Source organism: Rutidosis leptorrhynchoides, chromosome 11 (assembly GCF_046630445.1).
Source record: "Rutidosis leptorrhynchoides isolate AG116_Rl617_1_P2 chromosome 11, CSIRO_AGI_Rlap_v1, whole genome shotgun sequence".
NCBI classification, from domain to species: Eukaryota; Viridiplantae; Streptophyta; class Magnoliopsida; order Asterales; family Asteraceae; genus Rutidosis; species Rutidosis leptorrhynchoides.
Genome location: NC_092343.1, coordinates 174,822,844 through 174,845,966, shown reverse-complemented (window position 1 = coordinate 174,845,966; position 23,123 = coordinate 174,822,844). Strand labels below are relative to the sequence as shown.

The window sequence follows — 23,123 nt, the reverse complement described above, 5'->3', positions numbered from 1 at the left end:
TAATAGTATCAAATAATACTAATAATAATTAAATAGCTAAAATCATAATTTTTATAATGATAATATTAATAATAACAATATAAATGATAGTTTTTATAGTAATACTTATATTAATAATGATTAAATAATATTAATACTAAGGATAATGATTATTTTTAATAATATTAATAATGATATTTAATAATAATAACTAATGACATTCAAATTACAACTAAATTATAATTTTAATCATTCTTATAATAATATTTATATTGAAAATTTTTATTTTGATAATCATAACTTTAGAATTATAATGATAATAATAATATTAATAATACTGATATTAATATTAATATTTATGAGAGTAATGATATTAATATAACAACTATATTCTAATTTGTATTATATAATATTAATTATGTAATGTTTAATAATTATATAATTTATTATTTTTAACATATATAATATACATTTAATCATTAATTATATATATATATATATATATATATATATATATATATATATACTTATTTTCATTTTAATATTAATTTATTTTGTATATTATTTTACATCTTTAATTCTAATTATTGATTTGTATTTTCTTATATTATTATATATGCTTATACTTATATTCATTCATTTATATACATATATATATATATATATATATATATATATATATATATATATATATATATATATATATATATATATATATATATATATATATATATATATATATATATATATATATAGGGGCAGGATCAATGGGGAAGTAACCAATCGGGGGAAGCGGGGGGAAGCAAAAAAAAATTCGTTTTTTTGAATTTTTTTTCCGGCATCAAGATCACACGAAAATATGAACATTTAGAAGAGACACTTCGTGATGAATGTTATTATTTAGGCGGGAAAACGATCGACAAAAATAACATTCAAGATAATATTGTTCCCGAAGAATATGAACGTTTTTTTTTTCATGTTTTGTGAAGTAAAATTTAGCCCGATTTAGAGTTTAGGGTTTAGGATTTAGGGTTTGGTGTTTTGGGTTTATTCCATAAACCCAAAACTCCAAACCCTAAACCTAAACCCTAAACCCTAAACTCTAAACCGTTCGTGTTAAAAACTCAATCTAAATCCTAAATCTAAACCCTAAATCTAAACCCTAAATGTAGTGACCCGTCCTAATCCATCTGGACAAAGTCATTAACATCTGGTCCCATTGCGAGGTACTGACCTAAATATGCCATGTACGACTCCATATAATATCTCTAAAATGAGCATATGCATAGCGGAAGACTTCTTTCATACCTGAGAATAAACATGCTTTAAAGTGTCAACCAAAAGGTTGGTGAGTTCATAGGTTTATCATAGCAATCATATCTATATGTTAATAGACCACAAGATTTAATTTCATAAACATAATACACTCGCAAGTGTATGTAAAGCATTCTAAGTGGTTGAGCACTTGGTAACCATACTTAACTATTAATCAACGTCGCATATTCCCTTTATTATGAAATCTCACTACACTGTACCAAGTGTAGCCTATAAAACGAAGTACTCTGCAACCGTTGAATACTGGTCGTCCAGTCCGGTTGGGGTTGTCAGGCCCGATAGATCTATCAACAGGATTCGCGTTAACAATACCTATGTAAATAGTAGTTACCAAGCTACAGGGAAGTATGCCAGTGGTACAACTCAACGTAGAATATATTTTTAAGTACTTGTGTCTATTTTGTAAATATTTATAAAAGCAGCGCATGTATTCTCAGCCCAAAAATATATATTGCAAAAGCAATTAAAAAGGGAGCAAATGAAACTCACCTAATGTATTTTGTAGTAAAAATACATATGACTATATTGAACAATACAGGGTTGGCCTCGAATTCACGAACCTATATAAATTGTATATATATTAACACATATAATGGTAGTCTAACAAATTTATATATGTATTTATTTAGTAATACCATTTTAGAACTCATATGTTCCATTAAAATATTAATATAATTATATCATATGTATTAGGCTTATCTTTGTATAATTTTATTTGTTTTTACTTAATAGTTATAGTAATACTATAATATTGATGATAATAATAATAATGTTAAAAATAATAATAAGAATAATGTTAATACTAATAGTAATAGTAATAATACTGAAAATAATAATAATAATAATTCCAAAAATGATAATTTAATGGTAATACTTAGTAATAATATCAATAATAATATTAATAGTAATGATAATCCTAATACTCATTTTTAATAATAATAATAATAATAATAATAATAATAATAATAATAATAATAATAATAATAATAATAATAATAATAATAATAATAATAATAATAATAATAATAATAATAATAAGTATAGTATTTATATTAATAATAATAACAGCAGCAACAACAACAGTAATAATAATAATAATAATTTTATTAAATTATACCTTTGTAGCATTAAAAAGGATTAAACTGGACGAGACGGGATTCGAACCCACGACCTCACGCTACCCCAATAACACTCATTACCATCCCTCTGTCATACCCTTTTTGATTTAGTTCACGAATTAATCATATATAACTCTTGTAACAGCTTCCTTGATATGTACAATTGGGTTTCAACCCAAGTTTTCTAGTCCATGAGGTAATCATTCGGCCCAATTATAATTTAGGATTATAACAGTCCATATATCAAATTAATAAGTCTGATATACAAGAAACCTTGTGATGTCTGGTACTTTTGAGTGGGATATCAACCGGAACAACAACAAAAAAATATATAATAGTACATAAGCATTAGTCACCCCTCCATTATTTACAACATCATTATTATCACTTTAATCTCCTTTGTCATCATTATATACTTCATACATGTATCATCATCTTTTTATCGCCTCATCGTTGATCAACAAAACGTAGCAGCAGTACCGTAGCACAATTCGAATGGAGGTTTTCGATCAGTAAAAGAAGAGAGAGATGGTGTTGAGTGGTTTCGGGTGGTGGGGGTTGTGATGTGGTTTTGTAGAAGACAAAGTGGTGTTAAAAAAAGAAACATAATAATGGTAGCAGCAAGATCACGATGGCGGTTTTGTGATGGTGTTTAATGGTTGTTGGACTGATCCATAAATAGCATCAAAGCAGTAGATAGTTGTCGTTAGTGATGGTGGTTCAAGAAGGGGTTGATGATGGGTCGAAAGTGTTTTAGGGTGGCGAGGTGATTCAACGATAACAACACCTAAGTGGGTTTGGGTTTGGTTTGTAGTCGACTATGGTCAACTGGTTCGTGGTTTTAAAAGTAGACGGTTGTTTGGGGTGTTGCTGATGGAAACCGAGAAACAGAAAGAAATAGATAGCGAAGGTGATAGGGTTGGGTTTAGGTTTAATTGATCATAACACATTAAATAGTAGCAAAAGTGATGATGGAATAGTGGTCGTCTAGTTGAATCAAGACAGGAAGCATAACGACGATGGTGGTCTTCTAATGGTGATAATATGGGTGTTTAAAGAGGTGATTGGTTTCATGGTGTTTAATAGTTGATGATAATATTTGGGTCGATGATGAAGAGAAAATCCATGGAGGGTTTCAGGTGTGGTGACATGAGTGGTTGGTTTAGGTGGAATAAGAAGAGGGAGGGAAATAGAGAACTCGATCGGGGTTTGGTGAAAATGGTGATCATCGATGAAGATGATGATGTTAATGGTGAAGTGTTAGATAGAATAAATAATATACGGGTTAAAATATAATATGTGTATGTTCTTGTGTAATTGATCGAAGGCAGAAAATTAAGACAAGAAGAAGGAAGAGAATGATGATGAATGTAATGCATATATGTAATGTATATATATGTAAATGAGGGAAATTGATGTTGGACAGTGATGGTTGTCTAACAGAAATATATAGATGCATGTACGTAGATATTTTATATATATAATATAATATTAATAATAATTATTAATATTAATAATATAATAATAATAACACAAATAATTCACTTGTGGGAACACAGAAAAATAGCAAACATCTTGAACTCCTTATTTGGTTTTTGTGCCGACAGTTACACCCGGATAGTTATATCGTGTTCATTGCTAAACAGTTAACGTATAAAAGTGCTCCTAAAAATCCCAAATTTTTAGATTAAATATATTTAATTATTTCACTCATTAACTGTTTGAAACCTGATCAAAAAGGTTCGATAATTATTTATTTTGGGTTCCAATTAACATGTACGGAGTACTAAAATTTAAACTAACAAGATAAAAATATTTTTAACAAATCTAGAATCTTTGTAATCACTTTACACTCCAAATTTTATTTTAGTCTTTCATGAACATGTACAATATCTATATTAAAACTAACAAAACATCAACCGAGTGTTACCGATGTTTGCCAATTAAACTCGAAATCATTCATTTTCCATTTACTCTCTCTTTATATATAATCAGTTTTAAATAACAAATATATTTAATATTATTTTATATATTTCCAAGTAGTATTTATATACACATTCATATACACACACATATATATGTATCTATTTACAAACAGTTGTTCGTGAATCGTCGAGAACAGTCGAAGGTCAATTGAATATATGAAATAGTTCAAAATTTTTGAGACTCAACCTATCAGACTTTGCTTATCGTGTTGAAAATACAATATTGTATCGAGAGTTTGGTTTAAAATTAGTCGAAATTTTCCGGGTCGTGACAGTAAACCCTAAATTTCTAAACCCTGATATCTAAACCCTATAAACCCTAATATCTAAACCCTAATATCTAAACCCCAATAGCTAAAACCTCAAAATACGCTCGAAAAACACGATAATTGTTATATATTACTTCTTCGAGCGTTTTCCCGCCAAAATAAAAACATTTATCACAAAGTGTCTCTACTAAATGTTCATATTTTCATCTCATCTATAATGTTCGTGAACAAAGTTTTTTCAAAAAATGAAAAAAAAAAACTTTTTGCTTCCCCCCTCTTCCCCCCGATTGGTTACTTCCCTCTTGATCCTACCCTTATATATATATATATATATATATATATATATATATATATATATATATATATATATATATATATATATATATATATATATATATATATATTAAATACATTTTTATTTATACACAATTGTTCGTGAATCGTTGGAACTAATCGAAGGTCAAATGAATACATGAGCACAATTCAAAGTTTTTGAGACTTCAACATTACAGACTTTGCTTATCATGTCGAAACCAAATAATATTTAAGTTTAAATTTGGTCAGAAATTTCCGGGTCGTCACAATTGTTGAAATTCCTATTAAACTGAGCACGTCCCTGAAACTGATTGTTGTTGTAGTGACCCGAACTTTTCCATGTTTATATATATATTAAATGAAATTGTTATTTACATGATTAAGTGTTTCCAATATGTTAAGCAATCAAACTTGTTAAGACTTGATTAATTGAAATAGGTTTCATATAGACAATTGACCACCCAAGTTGACCGGTGATTCACGAACGTTAAAACTTGTAAAAACTATATGATGACATATATATGGATATATATATATATATATATATATATATATATATATATATATATATATATATATATATATATATATAGTTAACATGATATTATGATAAGTAAACATATCATTAAGTATATTAACAATGAACTACATATGTAAAAGCAAGACTACTAACTTAATGATTTTGAAACGAGACATATATGTAACGATTATCGTTGTAACGACATTTAATGTATATATATCATATTAAGAGATATTCATACATCATATTATCATGATAATGTAATAATTTAACATCTCATTTGATATAATAAACAATGGGTTAACAACACTTAACAGGATCGTTAACCTAAAGGCTTCAAAACAACATTTACATGTAACGACTAACGATGACTTAACGACTCAGTTAAAATGTATATACATGTAGTGTTTTAATATGTATTTATACACTTTTGAAAGACTTCAAGACACTTATCAAAATACTTCTACTTAACAAAAATGCTTACAATTACATCCTCGTTCAGTTTCATCAACAATTCTACTCGTATGCACCCGTATTCGTACTCGTACAATACACAGCTTTTAGATGTATGTACTATTGGTATATACACTCTAATGATCAGCTCTTAGCAGTCCATGTGAGTCACCTAATACATGTGGGAACCATCATTTGGCAACTAGCATAAAATATCTCATAAAATTACAAAAATATGAGTAAATCATTCATGACTTATTTACATGTAAATAAAATTACACATCCTTTATATCTAATCAATACACCAACGACCAAAAACACCTACAAACACTTTCATTCATCAATTTTCTTCATCAAATTGATCTCTTTCAAGTTCTATCTTCAAGTTCTAAGTGTTCTTCATAAATTCTACAAGTTCTAGTTTCATAAAATCAAGAGTACTTCCAAGTTTGCTAGCTTACTTCCAATCTTGTAGAGTGATCATCCAACCTCAAGAAATCTTTCTTATTTACAGTAAGATATCTTTCTAATACAAGTTAATACTCATATTCAAACTTTGATTCAATTTCTATAACTATAACAATCTTATTTTGAGTGGAAATCTTACTTGAACTTGTTTTTCGTGTCATGATTATGCTTCAAGAACTTTCAAGCCATCCAAGGATCCTTTGAAGCTAGATCCATTTTTCTCATTTCCAGTAGCTTTATCCAGAAAACTTGAGGTAGTAATGATGTTCATAATATCATTCGATTCATACATATAAAGCTATCTTATTCGAAGGTTTAAACTTGTAATCACTAGAACATAGTTTAGTTCATTCTAAACTAGTTCGCAAACAAAAGTTAATCCTTCTAACTTGACTTTTAAAATCAACTAAACACATGTTCTATATCTATATGATATGCTAACTTAATGATTTAAAACCTGGAAACACGAAGAATACTGTAAAACCGGACATACGCCGTCGTAGTAACACCGCGGGCTGTTTTAGGTTAGTTAATTAAAAACTATGATAAACTTTGATTTAAAAGTTGCTCTTCTGGGAAAATTATTTTTCTTATGAACATGAAACTATATCCAAAAATCATGGTTAAACTCAAAGTGGAAGTATGTTTTCTAAAATGGTCATCTAGACGTCGTTTTTCGACTGAAATGACTACCTTTACAAAAAAGTCTTGTAACTTATATTTCCGACTATAAACCTATACTTTTTCTGCTTAGATTCATAAAATAAAGTTCAATATGAAACCATAGCAATTTGATTCACTCAAAACGGATTTAAAATGAAGAAGTTATGGGTAAAACAAGATTGGATAATTTTTCTTGTTGTAGCAACGTGAAAATTGGTAACAAATCTATATTAATCATATCCTAGCCAACTTATATTGTATTATACATGTATTCTAATATATTATGTAATCTTGGGATACCATAGACACATATGCAAATGTTTTGACATATCATATCGACCCATGTGTATATATTATTTGAAACAACCATAGACACTCTATATGCAGTAATGAGGGAGTTAGCTATACAGGGTTGAGGTTGATTCCAAAAATAAATATACTTTGAGTTGTGATCTAGCCTGAGACGTGTATACACTGGGTTGTGGATTGATTCAAGATAATATATATCAATTTTTTTTCTGTACATCTAACGTTGGACAACTAGTTGTAGGTTACTAACGAGAACAGCTGACTTAATAAACTTAAAACATCAAAATGTATTAAAAGTGTTGTAAATATATTTTGAATATACTTTGATATATATGTACATATTTGTTATAGGTTCGTGAATCGACCAGTGGCCAAGTCTTACTTCCCGACGAAGTAAAAATCTGTGAAAGTGAGTTATAGTCCCACTTTTAAAATCTAATATTTTTGGGATGAGAATACATGCAGGTTTTATAAATGATTTACAAAATAGACACAAGTACATGAAACTACATTCTATGGTTGAATTATCGAAATCGATTATGCCCCTTTTTATTAAGTCTGGTAATCTAAGAATTAGGGAACAGATACCCTAATTGACGCGAATCCTAAAGATAGATCTATTGGGCCTAACAAACCCCATCCAAAGTACCAGATGCTTTAGTACTTCGAAATTTATATCATTTCCGAAGGGTGTCCCGGAATGATGGGGATATTCTTATATATGCATCTTGTTAATGTCGGTTACCAGGTGTTCACCATATGAATGATTTTTATCTCTATGTATGGGATGCGTATTGAAATATGAAATCTTGTGGTCTATTGTTACGATTTGATATATATATATATATAGGTTAAACCTATAACTCACCAACATTTTTGTTGACGTTTAAAGCATGTTTATTCTCAGGTGAATACTAAGAGCTTCCGCTGTTGCATACTAAAATAAGGACAAGATTTGGAGTCCATATTTGTATGATATTGTGTAAAAACTGCATTCAAGAAACATATGTCGATGTAATATATTTCTATTGTAAACCATTATGAAATGGTCATGTGTAAACAGTATATTTTAGATTATCATTATTTGATAATCTACGTAATGCTTTTGAAACCTTTATTGATAAAATAAAGGTTATGGTTGTTTTAAAAATGAATGCAGTCTTTGAAAAACGTCTCATATAGAGGTCAAAACCTCGCAACGAAATCAATTAATATGGAACGTTTATAATCAATATGAACGGGACATTTCAGTTGTTCCGTTAACTAATAAAGGCGATCTCTTCTTTCTGATTCATAGTCAAACCCGCATCACAATCTTTTGCTAAATGTAGTCCCCCACAATATTCACAACCAACTTTCATACCATGAATATCCTTATCCATCTTCTCTAAATTCCTACCAAATTTATCTAACTTAGCATTTATAGACCCAAAATCATCATAAGCACCAGTGATTTCGGTCCTCTTAACTGAACCTGAACGGGATAACTCATGATCTTGATGCCATTCGTGAGTGTAGGCAGCTTGCTTTTCAATTATTTCTAGCGCCTCTTCTTCTGTCTTATCCATTAAAGTACCTCATGCTGCTTGATCAATACTATGACGAGTTGGTATGTCATAACCTTTGTAGAAAATCTAGACCTTTTGTAAATCATTCAACCTGTGTTGCGGACACGAGCGTAACATATTGGAATAACGGTCCCAAGCATCAAATAATGTCTCACTGATCTTTTGTCTGAATTGTGAAATTTCTGCTTGAAGTCTAGCAGCTCGAGACGCAGGGAAAAACTTTGATAAAAACTTATCTACCAACCCATCCCAAGAGGTAAACGTACCCTCGGGTTGCTTATCTAACCACCTCTTAGCTTCTCCCTTAAGAGTCCAGGGAAAAAGCCTTGTCTTGATCGAAGTATCATTAACATGATTAAGCTTGAATAAGTTGCAAACATCATTGAAAACACGAAGATGCTCGTTAGCATCCTCACTATCCTTGCCATGAAATTGGCAATCAGTAGCTATCAAACTCAGAATTGGACCTGTGATTTGAAAAGGCTGAGTAATGTTTGGTTGAGTAATCGAATTGCCTTGGCCAGCTCGGGTGGCCTTCAACTTTTCTGCCATAGTCTGAGGACGAGTTGGTTCTTCAGCCATGTCTTCAGTCTCGAAAATATCTAATGAAACATAAGTGTCTTCCTCTTCGTTGACTTCAGGTGGTGTATTGGGCACCACAGTCTCAGAACTACTACCCAATGAAATTATATTATCACTCGAAGAAGCTGATGAATCCACTGTAGACTGTTGCTCTTGACTTAACGCTCTAAATAAATTTCTTTCGGGTTCGTCAAATGGTCGAAGAATCGGAGAATCTGAAGAACGCGTATGTGGCATACACTACCTGCTATCTTGCAAAACACAAACGATAAAACGATTAAACGCACCGGCTCAAGAAATATCTAAAATCTAAGAAAATAAATCCTAATTAATCACAAATAGATAGTAATCTTAAATTGACACAACTGTCCCCGGCAGCGGCGCCAAAAACTTGATGTGTAAAATCTAGTATATAAATTATCTCTTAAAAATGCCGGTTTAAAAGATTACTACACACTAACGGGCAGTGTACCCGATCGTGCAATAGTATAAAGTGATAAATCCGAAATCATTCCAAGGACAGATAAATCGTGAGAATTAAGATTGCTACTAATATAAATAAACTAAGCTACTCTATTAAATTGGAAATTACGAGATAATGGTTTTGGTGGCTATTTAACGATTAGCCAAATCAGGATTTGATTTGAAAACAGAAAAGAACAATATTTTTGGTATTCTAAGATTTAAGCTTTAAAGCAAACGAATAAAAACAAGAAAGTTTTAATCAATAAAAGAACAAACGTTCGTCTAGACCTCTTACACCTAGTATTGGATGCATTAAGATTAAGCCCCAGTTATAATCTAACATATGTGAATTACCTAGTCGGTTCACCTGGAATTCCCCAGCGCAAACGCTTCAGTTAAGATTACACGACACGAAATTCCCCGTAGCCTAAGACATCCTAATTGTGACCAAATATCTCAACTGAGATGAAGACTCGAATTTCAATCACACCAACTCTCGTTGTGTATGATTCACCCCTATTTCGTCTAGCCTTTTGAATTCAATTTATTCTCGTCTCCGAGTAAGCAAACAACCAATTAAGACAAACCAATTGTAAATTAATGTTTCAAATTAATGAACTCTCGTCCTATCAAACAAATACACAACCAATTGAATCGAAAAGTCTAGCTTCAATAAGAATCGATCTTTAATTCAAACATCAAATAATCATAAATTGAAATAATAACTGATAAGTAGCATCCAATACATAGGTTTATAAGTCTAGACAAACATTAAATAACTAGCCAATAAGCATGGCAACAATAGTAATCAAATTAATAAATAATAAAGAAAATATTGTTTGATAATTAAGAATCAACCTAACACGATGAATCTTGGTGAGTGCTTGGATTGATCCTCAAAAACGGAATGATTAGAGCGTTATAGTGACCTTGGAATTCTCCAAAAGTGACTGAAAATCGCCCCTAGTGCTCTCAAATGCGGCTGCCAAAAAGATTACCCTTCATGATAAAAACTGCTCCCTAATTATAGCGATATAAATCTGGCCGACCTAATTTGCACGGTGCGCAGATAAGTGCGCGGTTGTGACGACCCGGAAATTTCTGACCAAATTTAAACTTAATTCTTATTTGATTTCGACACGATAAGCAAAGTCTATAATGTTGAGTCACGAAAATTTTGGAACTATGTTCATGTATTCAATTACCTTCGACCAGTTCGACGATTCACGAACAATTAATTGTAATTAGATATGTGTATGTATATATATATATACATAAATGGTAATTGAAAATATAATTTGAAATATTATATGTTATTGCTATTAAAATTTAATTATGTAAAATAAATAAAAATGAGATATTATTATTATTTAATATATATCTATATATATAAATAAAGTATATTAAAAATAAATATTAAATGATTGTAATACTCATTTGATGTCCCGATTGATATTAAGTAAGTTAAATTCAATCTTATATGATTTTAAAATAAACGGTGATTCGAAAATGAGTTCTATAAATTTTAGGCTTACTAAAAATATATTTAGGATCTAGTTATTTAATTTTAACACTTTTTATATTTTACACAGAATTGAGAGGGACAGTTGATGTAATTTTTATTTAACAAATTAATGATCAAATTTTATACCATAATGACTTAATTAAATAAAGGAAGTTAATTTAAAAATATGAAATTTTTCTGAACACTTTTATTCGCCACTGAGTTACACAACGGAGCACGAATTTTAATCTGTGAACGAAATAGTAAACGATGGCTAATATATTCACACGTTTATATTTTTAAATATTATTATAATTATTATTATATTATTATTACTTTATGTTATATTCTCAAATTAATTGAAGTACACCTGTGAATCAATTAGACATGTAAGATTACTATGTATGATTGAATTACAATTACTGTCTCTTTCTAACTTTCTTTCCATCTATCCATTCTTATATATATAACATTCATACACATACACGAGAGAAAGATAGATATCCACTATAAACTTCAATAACCAAAGACCTTCACAAACCACGCTACTAGATTTATTGATTCTTTTTCATGATCGAACGAAACGTCACTCGAACTTTTGACAAGCTGCCACACGAGTATTTTTTTCAAACAAACAAAAACTCTAAACCGTTTCCAATAATTACCTTTGGTTTTCTTCTTCTTCGCGAAAAGCCACCCCTGCTACCCATAATCCCATTTATCTGTTTGCTATTTCTTTTCAAACATAGTCCAAACAAGAGTCATAAATTCCGTGCGTTTTCTTCCTGATCCTATTCGAGCTCCAACCAACACAAACCCTATTGTTACGTTGTCTTTCTTCTCGATCACCATTTCAACTGAACAACATCATCGATAAACCCATTTCTTCTTTCTTCTTCAACTAACTCGATCACAACCATGACTAACCACCATAGAATCACCACTCCACCTCGCCACCTTCACTCTTGATCAAACACTTTTCTTTTATTTTTGTTCATCGGGAAAACCACAAAGAACCACCATCACCGAACCATCGCCACTCTCTCTCTCTCTCTTATATTTTCTTGAACTCACCTTAATAAACACCACCACCTTTAACTCAACTTGGAACCCATTTTAAGGAACCCATAAACACATTCAAGCTCGATTTACTTTCTGTTTTAATCACATAATACACACCACTGCAGCAGGTTTCTGCCACCGCAAGAAAAATCACCTCAAACTGCTATGAGCTTCTGTTACGCCTGCTCGAAATCACAACCCAAAACCGAAGTTGTAGTTGTTGATCTCCCTCCTGCTTTCTACATCTGTTTTCATTCTCCTATATAACGAAGATAAGGCATAGATATTGATAATAAATAGAAAGGAGGAAAGGTGATAAAGACATTTTTGTTTGGCCGAAAATTAGTAATTTTATAACCCCACTTGTCCTAATTGATGATTAAGGGAAAAAGGAAATCGAATATTACTGTTTTCTTTCCTGCTGGCCGATATAATTAAGCAAATAAACTCATTTGGATTATTAAAGATCACTTCTACTAAACTTGAATTAGGATGGGCTGTTATGATTTCTTAATTGGGTCGTAGATTAGATATGTTGTTGGGCTTCGTTTTGATCATACATGTTGTGCATGCGGTGTTGCATAGAAGGTTGATGATGATGACGGGTGAGGTGAAAACGAACGAATGATAATAATGTGGTGATGTGATAACCAATAACGAAGAGGAGGGGAAAACATGTTGATGATAATACGGAGATAACGTTATGATCATGATGATGAGGATGGTCATGATTCATGACGAGATGATGTTAGTAATTATGATGATGATTGTGTAACATTTATGAAGATTAGAATGATGATAGCAAGTAAATGATAACGATGCTGTGATGAGGAACACGAAGATGATATGATGATTTTATTGATTTTAAAGAAAGACGTTAATGATGATGGTTAGATAACGATGGTGAGATTTAGATGATTAAGTTATGATTATGATTTTATGATGGAGATGTAATGATAATGATTAGGATGATGATGAAATGATCTCTGGACGTTTTGATTGTTAAAGAAGAAGAACGTGTAAATAAAACAGGTTAAAAGGTTTAGGCTGGGATTAAAAACAGATAAGCAAAAGGCAGCTAGATGGTTAAGAGGGTTATTAGGGAACGAGAGGTCGCTGGTTCGAGCCTTCTTTGAGTCATTTTTTTTAAGAAAATCTTTTGGAGGTAGTTCTCTTACTAAAATTATTATTAATGTTATTATTAGTATTATAATTATTATTATTATTATTATTTATCACTTATTATTATTATTATTATTAACATTAGTAATAAAAGTGTTATTTTTAAAATTATTATTATTATCAATAATATTATTGATATTATCATTACTAAGAGTATCATTATAATTGAAATCTGCCATTTTTATTAAGATTAGTATTATCATTATTATTATTAAAATTACTATGTATCATTATTAGAATTAGCATTTAAACATTAATATTAATAATATGATTACTGAGATTATTATTGAACTATTTATATTAAAATTACCATTATTATTAAAAATATTATTTTTTATGAAAACTATCATTATTATTATTATCAATTAATATCTATGACATTATTATTAAAATAATATTGATTATGAAATAAAGGTTTTAATGACGTTGTTAAGATTATAAGTATTAAAATAAATATTTTATATATATAAATATATTTAATACACATAACTTAACTTTATTAATATTTACATATATAAAATAAAGATATATAAATAAATAATGAAACTGATAAATTATTAAATATATAAATTACATCACTAATAATAATATATATTTATTCGATTACAAGTATATGTTTTAATGTTTTAATATATATATGAATGATTTAGGTTCGTGAATCCGAGGCCAACCCTGCATTGTTCAGTATCGTCGTATGAATATTTTTACTACAAAATATTGTATAGTGAGTTTCATTTTTTTAAATGCTTTTGCAAAATATATTTTTGGGACTGAAAATACATGCGCTGCTTTTATAAATGTTTTACGAAATAGACACAAGTAATCTAAACTACATTCTATGGTTGGATTATCGAATCGAATATCACCCTTTTTAGTCTGGTAATCTAAGAATTAGGGAACAGAAACCCTAATTGACGCGAATACTAAAGATATATCTATTGGGCCTAACAAACCCCATCCGGGTTACGGATGCTTTAGTACTTCGATTTTATCATGTCCGATGAGAGTCCCGGAATGATGGGGATATTCTAGACGCGTTTTGTTAATGTCGATTACCAGGTGTTCACCATATGAATGATTTTTATCTCTATGCAGTTTGTGCGAAATGCCTGATATGAGATGATGTTTATGAAAAATGAAATCTTGTGGTCTATTATATTATCGGAAATAATTGATTATGATAAACTAATGAACTCACCAAACTTTTGGTTGACACTTGAAAGCATGTTTATTCTCAGGTATGAAAGAAATCTTCCGCTGTGCATTTGCTCATTTTAGAGATATTACTTGGAGTCATTCATGACATATTTCAAAAGACGTTGCATTCGAGTCGATGAGTTCATCAAGATTATTATTAAGTCAATTATAGTTGGATATATTATGAAATGGTATGCATGCCGTCAACTTTCGATGTAATGAAAGTTTGTCTTTAAAAAAAACGAATGCAATGTTTGTAAAATGTATCATATAGAGGTCAGAACGGGTCCTTTCAGCAGTGCACACTTATAAAGAAATTTTGTTGTTCGAAATACAAAAGAGACTGATGTGTTGCGAAGCACTAATGCGCGGTGCGCATGCTTCTGCGCGGCGCGCACATCTGTACTCAGCATTTCTCACGCGTTTTTACTTATATCTATGCTTGATCACAACCCAATTCACCCGATAACATAGAAACTGCTGTAAACGCGCCATAAACACCATAAATCAATCAAATAACACTTCTCGGCTCTCAAATCATAATCCTCCAAATAATCGCGAATAATAACCAAAACCGTATCCGAATGGACTAAAAATGACGGATATTGCCATGATAAATATATGAGAAATGTGCAATATCATAGGGTTAATTAACCGTGCAGTTGTGTGTGTGATTTCTCCTCTGATTCATTCGCTTTCTCTCTAGGGTTTCACAATTCAGATTTGTTGTTCTTCCTCTTTATTGAGTGATTTTAGTATCAATCCACGTCTTGTTGTTTTGATTGTGAGGTTTTAGTTCCTGTATTCAATCTTTGTGAATACGGTTGATTATTTGTTATTGTTTTGGATTGTGATTTGATTCTGGATTGATATCTTGCTGTAATTTTGAGATATTTGGTTAATTAGTGAAGATTATTATTTGTTTTGCTATAGTTTTCACGATCAAATGGATATCCACCCGATTAATAATGGATATGGACGAACCTAAATGGATATGAATATGAATATGGATGAACCTAAATGAATATGGATACGAATATGGATGAACTTAATGAATCTGGATATGAATATTTTCTTTAAAGGAAGGTATTTGGAATCACATGTGATTGTCGCGCCACATGTCGCACTCTGATTGGTCCCTTGGGTTATTACGACTCATAGATAGATAATAGATAGATACATATTTTACATTCGAGTTGCTCCATAAACAAGTTTTTGTTCATTTTTTTTAAGTTATACTAGTTTAAATAGTTGCATTAAGTTTGAAATATTGTTTTATTTTATAATAGTTTCGCATATCCACCAGTTCAAAAGAAAAAAGCATCTAAGTGAGACTCTGTTGTTCGCAATTAATTTAAAGGTTAAGAGATAATTAAGTAAAGATAATCAGTAAATATAAATAGTATATTGTCTGGAGCACAAAATTTCTAAATGGCATGCTACCAAGGAATAATGATGATTGTGCACAAATTTCACTTTTTTCAGCACACTTTCTGCACTGCACCCTTCAGTTCTACTCTATACATTATAATATTTTTAAATAAAATAGCAAAACTTAATCCTTGAAAAATAAGTAGAACTACAATGGAAATTATATTTGTGTACAATAAATATTTATGAATAGAGTAGCTTTAAATCATGATTCAGTGCAAAAAAAGTTGTAAGATTGACATAAAACTACTCCACTCTTTCATTAACTGCAACACTAGATAACTGTTTATTGCTATTTTGATCCTTGTGTTTATTACTTTTATGGTACACTTGTGTACAAGAAGTAAATCATATTTACAAGCAACTTCACTTAGTATACTGAGCTGGTTTATACGATATAATATATCTTAAAACCAATGAATTGAAACAATTATAATATAATTTTCAATTTATGTTATCGGAGAATGGCGAACGTTTTTACTCGGATATAGACGTCTAACTGAATTAACCATTTACTGTTTTCAACCATTTCATGGTAATCGCAAGATGCACTGCTATGAGATTTGGACATACCACCTCTTGTGAAGATATCTAGAGGCTGAATACTAAACCATCTTAGGATAACTAGTGCTAAAGCAAATACTTAATCCATTAAATATGTTAGAAAATGATTCAAAATATTTCAACCACATTATCAACAACAAAATCATAGTGTAGCATTGAGTTACACGTATAATATAATATGATCACTACAAACTTGTCTTATAATTTGTGCTATAATTATAATATTTCATTGAAATGTTTAACAGCGCCCTGATAGTACTATTTTGTATGGTTGTCAAGAACTAAAAGGCATATGGTCTGTAAAGGCCAATTCCTAGTCAAGGCCCAATTTCCCTAGGCCCAAATGAAGGTTATTTGGGCCTACCAGATCTCATCAACCGGTTCTAACTAGGCTTAACTGTTTCAGTACAAAAAGCTCAAATAATGTTTAAAAATTAAACTACGTGATTCGAGTAATATTCCCTCCATCCCAAAATTAGTGTCCCACTTTGACTTTTTAAATCTTTCGTGTATCATTTTGACCTTACATATTTTTGTTTGTGTTATGTAATATTTAATAAAAGTTATACCAATGAAAACATATTTCAAATATGAATCCATTCATATAATTATCATCAAATATTATATAGCACAAATGAAAATTTTGAAGTCAAAATTTAAAAAAAAAAAAATTTGACTTTGAAAAGTCAAACATGACACTTATTTTAGAACGGAGTAATAGGGAAAAACTTTTACCTATATAAAGAATAAAAATATGTAAGGTAATTTATCAAAAAAATAATAAGAATGCAAAACAATTTTTTGTACCTGAAAACTAATAATTATAAATTCTTATCAAATACTATAGGATCATGATCAAGATGATTAGGATTCACAAGTTCTTGGTACACTATCTAAAGTATAATGACCAAGTCTCCCAGTACGATACAGATTAATAAGCTTGGTAGCTATCATTCCATTAGCATCTCTATATGCATCTGAATTCACATTTAAAACTTTTCGTAGAGCTATAAATTGTGCTTCAATCAGTTGTATCATATCCTTTTCATATCCCATGTTACCTTTGAATGCCGATATCTCCTCAAAAAGAGCTCGGCGAACAGCTTGCACAACAAAATCCTAATTCCAAAGTACCAAAATCTTAGTATTAGTCAAATGTTCGAAGACAGTTAATAAATTCATAGTAGATGATCATAATTATTGTATTATACACACAAATCCCAGATTAAAATAAAAAATATCGATGCCTAAATATATATTTGTTGAGGAACTCCCTCTATCACCAATTGATTTCAGAGCATGAATTTCACATGGGCTTATAAGTGCCGGGCTTAATATAATGCAGGCGATTAGTTTGATCCAAAAGACAGACAATTAAACATTTCAGCAAATTACTTTTGTAATGTGTATGGATTGATGTTATATTTCTAAAGCATAAAATTAAACATTACAACAATTGAATATTTTTACCTGTGTATGATCTCTAATAGTTTGATTTTCTCTTTCGTCAAACTCTGACCCACCAAGATAAGTAGCAGCTCCGCCCTGGTCCAGGGTGGCAAACTTTGCCCATTTCTTGTATTCAACACTGGAATTAAGTACAGAGAGAAAGTATTGAGCGAGATCTAAGGGGTCAGTAAGAGAGTCAGAAATGGCTCCTGCAGTTTAAAGAACCGACCAGTAAATATTTTTACAGTACACGGAAAATTCAAAAGCCAAAATACCAAATTAATAAGGATAAAAATGTGTAGTAAATAGTACCAGTTATAGCTAATTTGGAACACAGTTCAACATCAAGAATCTCGGAAGGCAAGATTCCCGGGGTGTCCAAGATATATATATTAGGATGGCTCGCAATCTACAAATTCAAATTTATCAAGATCAGTCACAATTTAAATATAAGTAAACTGCTATGTAGGGTTCGGGTCAACCCGATATAGATATCATAGTTTGTTTTGACCATTGGATGTGCACTATTTCTTACCCAAGTATGCCATTCATTGCATTATGTATAAGCAGCAGAACTCGGAATTACTCGGTTTTTGCAGCTCGGGGAGTACTCGGTCAAACTTGGTCAAAACTCGGGATTACTCAAAAAACAGTTAAAACTCGGCCAAAAGTCAGGATTACTCTGAAAATCGGTCAAAACTCTGTCAAAATCGGTCAAAGTCAAACTTAGTCAACATCCGAGTAGACCCTCCATAGTTGCCGAGTACTCACTAAAAAGTCCCGACCAAGTACTCCCCGAGTAGCGATTTTTGCAACCTTGTGTATGAGAAATGGTCTGTGTATTACATTTATAGGTTATGAGTTGCATACATTGGGAACTGATAAATAAGGACAAGTACGGTGATTTAAAAGACAAAATTAAAGTACGCTGCACACAACGATAACATGTAAATTGTACATTGCGTTCGTTTGCAGTTTGCTATTACAAAATAACTGACACAGATAACATTTAGCTGAAATGATACCTTCAAACTAGTGATATCTTTTGTTTCTCCTGGTTGTGGACTCACAGTGGCATGTTTTAACTTCCCTTTCTCTTGAAGACAAATGTGTCAAATGTTAGAAGCAATAAGAAGTATCGGAATAAATCACATGTTACAATTTCACACACCTTATAAGAATTTAATCCTCAAAATTCAGTTGATAAAATGGGTAGGAAAAATTTGATCTCATTTCTTATACAACTTCCCATATAGCAACAAAACCATGATGATGCAGAAAGCCAAACTGAATTAGAATTCAAACTCAAAACCGAAACCGAATGTGAATTCAAATTCAAAACTGAAAACCGAATTTTAATTCGGTTTAGATTTGGTCAAAAAACCTGAAAAACTCATTTAACCAAAATAATGATAAAAATCGATTTTGCGTTCGACTTTAGGTTTTGAAATCAGTTTGTAGTCTATATATATTAACAATTTAATATATTATTAGTTAAATCAGTTTTAAATTAGATTTTCAGTCCAACCAAATGTAAAACCAAACTGAAAACCGAATTATGATTCGTAAACCAAACAAAAATCGAATTTAATTTCGGTTTTGTATCTTTTTTTTTTTTTTTGGTTTTCAGATTTAATGGTTTGAACTCAAATATTGAACGCCCCTACTAAGTATGTTATACTACACATTAAAAACCACCTTTTGTGAATGCGTGTATCATTTAATTAGATTACCTGCAGCACTAATTCGGCCGATTTGATGCAAAGAGTTTGCAAAAGCAGATTTCCCAACATTTGGGATTCCAACGAGCATAACCGTAGTAGGCCGAGTGTCACTAGTATGTCTACTCCTTCTCATTTCTCTAACTCTGGCTTGCAGAAAATTCAGGAACTACAAGTTGATACTCAATACAATAACTCAGTCACAGCCCAAATATACGGTACAAAAAAGTATAATCGACTTAACTAAAATGACAACTAAATAGAGATGTTCATTATTACCTCCTTGATACTGTCCTTGTTATGAGAATTGATAGCATAAGGTATGTACTTCTGCTCTTTAAAGTAAGCCATCCATTCCTATAATACAAAAAACCTAATTTACTTGTGAAGAGCCTAAAATACCTAAATGTAGAATACATATATATTCAAAAAATTTGTTTTATAAATTTATCAACTTTCTTTGGGCACGATAAAATTTTTGGGTAAGCGAGGAAACCCTCTTATGAACGAGCACATTGGCTCCCCCATAGAAGGTAAAACCTCGGGTATCAAGTCCCCTGAGCGCGAGACCTCGTACCGGGTGAATTGCGCATTATGCGCACCCTCTAGTCACACTCCCTTTTTGAACAATTTGGCATAGCCAGGAATTGAACCCGGGTGTGCTGGGCACGATAAAGTTATCCTACATACAATAAAAAAAAAAAAGACTAATTTTTGAAAAAGAAAAAAGAAGATAAAACTCACCTTAGTTTCGGAGCGACTTGCGAGATCCATTTTATTTAGGACAATTATGTTTCTTGAAGAAGATGGGAAGTATCTTAATTGTCCATATTGCGATGACATCGGAATCTGAAAATATTACACGAATAACACCTTTAATGGAGCTATTAAACAGAGGTAATCACACATGGCTGTAAGAGAATAACATCAGATAACTACAATAATAAAGGGAAGATCAGTAACTTAAAAAGGGAACATGACAAAGAAAGTTGTGTTAGACATTTTATCGAACAGTTGGTCTGCGTAAATAAAGGGGATTAAGGTTACCCTTGCATCTCTGACTTCAAGGACAATATCAACAAGTGGAATTCGCTCAAATATGGCACGAGATGCAGCACGCATGTGATGGTTGTACCACCAACTTGATGATTTGGTATCTGAGACCTTTTTAACTGAATTACCTAATTTTTGAATTAAACTAGCCGTTTTCGTCATCTGTATCTTACAAAGGCAAAAATTTTACACTTTTTTGAAAATTATCCACAAAAAGTTTTATACGGCTATCAATTAATTCATATATTTACTAAACTTTTAGAATCACGTATATATTTTTTCTTTGTTCGCCTTCCTAAAAATATCAAACAAACTTACATACAAATTGTCACATAATTAATATGAAAAATTGAATGTCATTTCTTAAAATGGTATACTTTATGTGAAATTCATTATAAAAACTCAGCCCCAAAATAATGGTCCTACATTTGAAAATCATTATATATCACTTTGAATTTAAATATTTTTATTTATGTAGTAATATATAATATATAATGAATAAAACAAACTCCCGCTTCATTGTCGGTTGTTATGATTGGCTAATAGAACGTTTAATAAATAAAGAAAAAAAAAATGTCGAAAAAAGTATTTTTAAAAAACAAAAAATAGTGAAAAATATGTTGGATTACCAAAATACCTCAAAGTAGTTGAGAGTATCTACAATGACGCCATCGTGGATCGTATCCATCTCACAATAAATAGTATGAAAGAATGTAGTAAAAAGACTGTAATGACGCTGTGAACAGTAAACTGTCATGACGTTTAATAAATAAAGAAAAAAAAAATGTCGAAAAAAGTATTTTTAAAAAACAAAAAAATAGTGAAAAATATGTTGGATTACCAAAATACCTCAAAGTAGTTGAGAGTATCTACAATGACGCCATCGTGGATCGTATCCATCTCACAATAAATAGCATGAACGAATGTAGTAAAAAGACTGTAATGACGCTGTGAACAGTAAACTGTCATGAGTTTTAGTATATTGGTAAATAATTGGTAATCGTAATGTTAACAGTAATGGTAATTTAATATTTGATTGATTGATGACTATCATCGTCATTCATCATTCATCATCATCATCATCATCATACAAATGAAAACAAAATTAAAATTGAATTTAATCATATAAATTTCATCAAATTTTATATAAAATAAATAAAAATATTTAAAGTCATATTTAAAAAACAAAAACAACATTGTTATTAAACATAGGTGTAAATCATGTTCTGACACATAAATAAATATTGTGTTTTAACGTTTATATCATTGTCGACTGTCTTTGAATGAATAAAAGCTTTTATTCAATGTCGACTGTCTATACTCAAATTACATTCACTATTTTGATGCATCAAAAGTTCAAGTATTTTGTTTTAAATGTACTTTGCTAGTGTTAATCGAGTATAACTGTATATTGTTTGCTTTAAATTCAAACATGTTATAGGTACTACGCCTCTCAGACCATCTGCAATGGTAAAAGCGTTATTTACGAATATATGTGTATGTATTTATAGCTGAAAATTAGTTATTTTTAAGGATCTCTTTGTAAGACAGTGAATTCCCCGTCTCTATATTGAATTATTGGTTCGGTATATATAATGATACATGAAACCCTAACACTTAATCAAAACCTAATGGACTCTAAACTCACAATTGAGTTTGATCCAACTAGCATAAACTTATGAGCTAACACTACCCCGCATTCCGAACAGCGAAATCACGAAAGTTCGGACTAGAGAGATCGCTAAATACTAAAAATAAAAATAACTCTTTTTTTAATTTGCTGCACCGAATTGACTGATATTTTCTTATTTTGTTCGTCTTGCTTGATTGCGTTTCCTTTTCCGTAACGTTTTTTTTTTTTACGTCGTGGCTTGCTTTGCCGAAGGATTGAGCAGGACTTGGGCAGAGAACTTTGTCGACGATAACAATTT

At 30.6% G+C, this 23,123-nt stretch overlaps 1 protein-coding gene across 1 annotated transcript; it reads right to left on the bottom strand.

Annotated features, from left to right (window-relative positions):
• Window positions 1-17,833: 17,833 nt before the first annotated feature.
• Window positions 17,834-21,391, bottom strand: LOC139875258 (DAR GTPase 2, mitochondrial). Its single transcript, XM_071862600.1, has 8 exons — window positions 21,187-21,391; window positions 20,884-20,988; window positions 20,419-20,496; window positions 20,152-20,308; window positions 19,444-19,514; window positions 18,731-18,827; window positions 18,440-18,627; window positions 17,834-18,088 (listed from the first exon to the last, which is right to left on the bottom strand). Exons 1-8 carry the CDS (start codon window positions 21,352-21,354, stop codon window positions 17,834-17,836), a joined length of 1,119 nt encoding a protein of 372 aa, XP_071718701.1. The 5' UTR covers window positions 21,355-21,391.
• Between the last annotated feature and the right edge of the window lie 1,732 nt (window positions 21,392-23,123).

Bases quoted from the DNA above. Each gene is read 5' to 3' on its own strand.
- LOC139875258 (XM_071862600.1), bottom strand. From the start codon at position 21,354: ATGACGAAAACGGCTAGTTTAATTCAAAAATTAGGTAATTCAGTTAAA. The intron at 20,497-20,883 runs GTGAGTTTTATC...TTTGTATTATAG, and splicing joins CAAGTCGCTCCGAAACTAAG to GAATGGATGGCTTACTTTAA. The intron at 18,089-18,439 runs GTAAAAATATTC...CTTTGGAATTAG, and splicing joins CTATTAGAGATCATACACAG to GATTTTGTTGTGCAAGCTGT.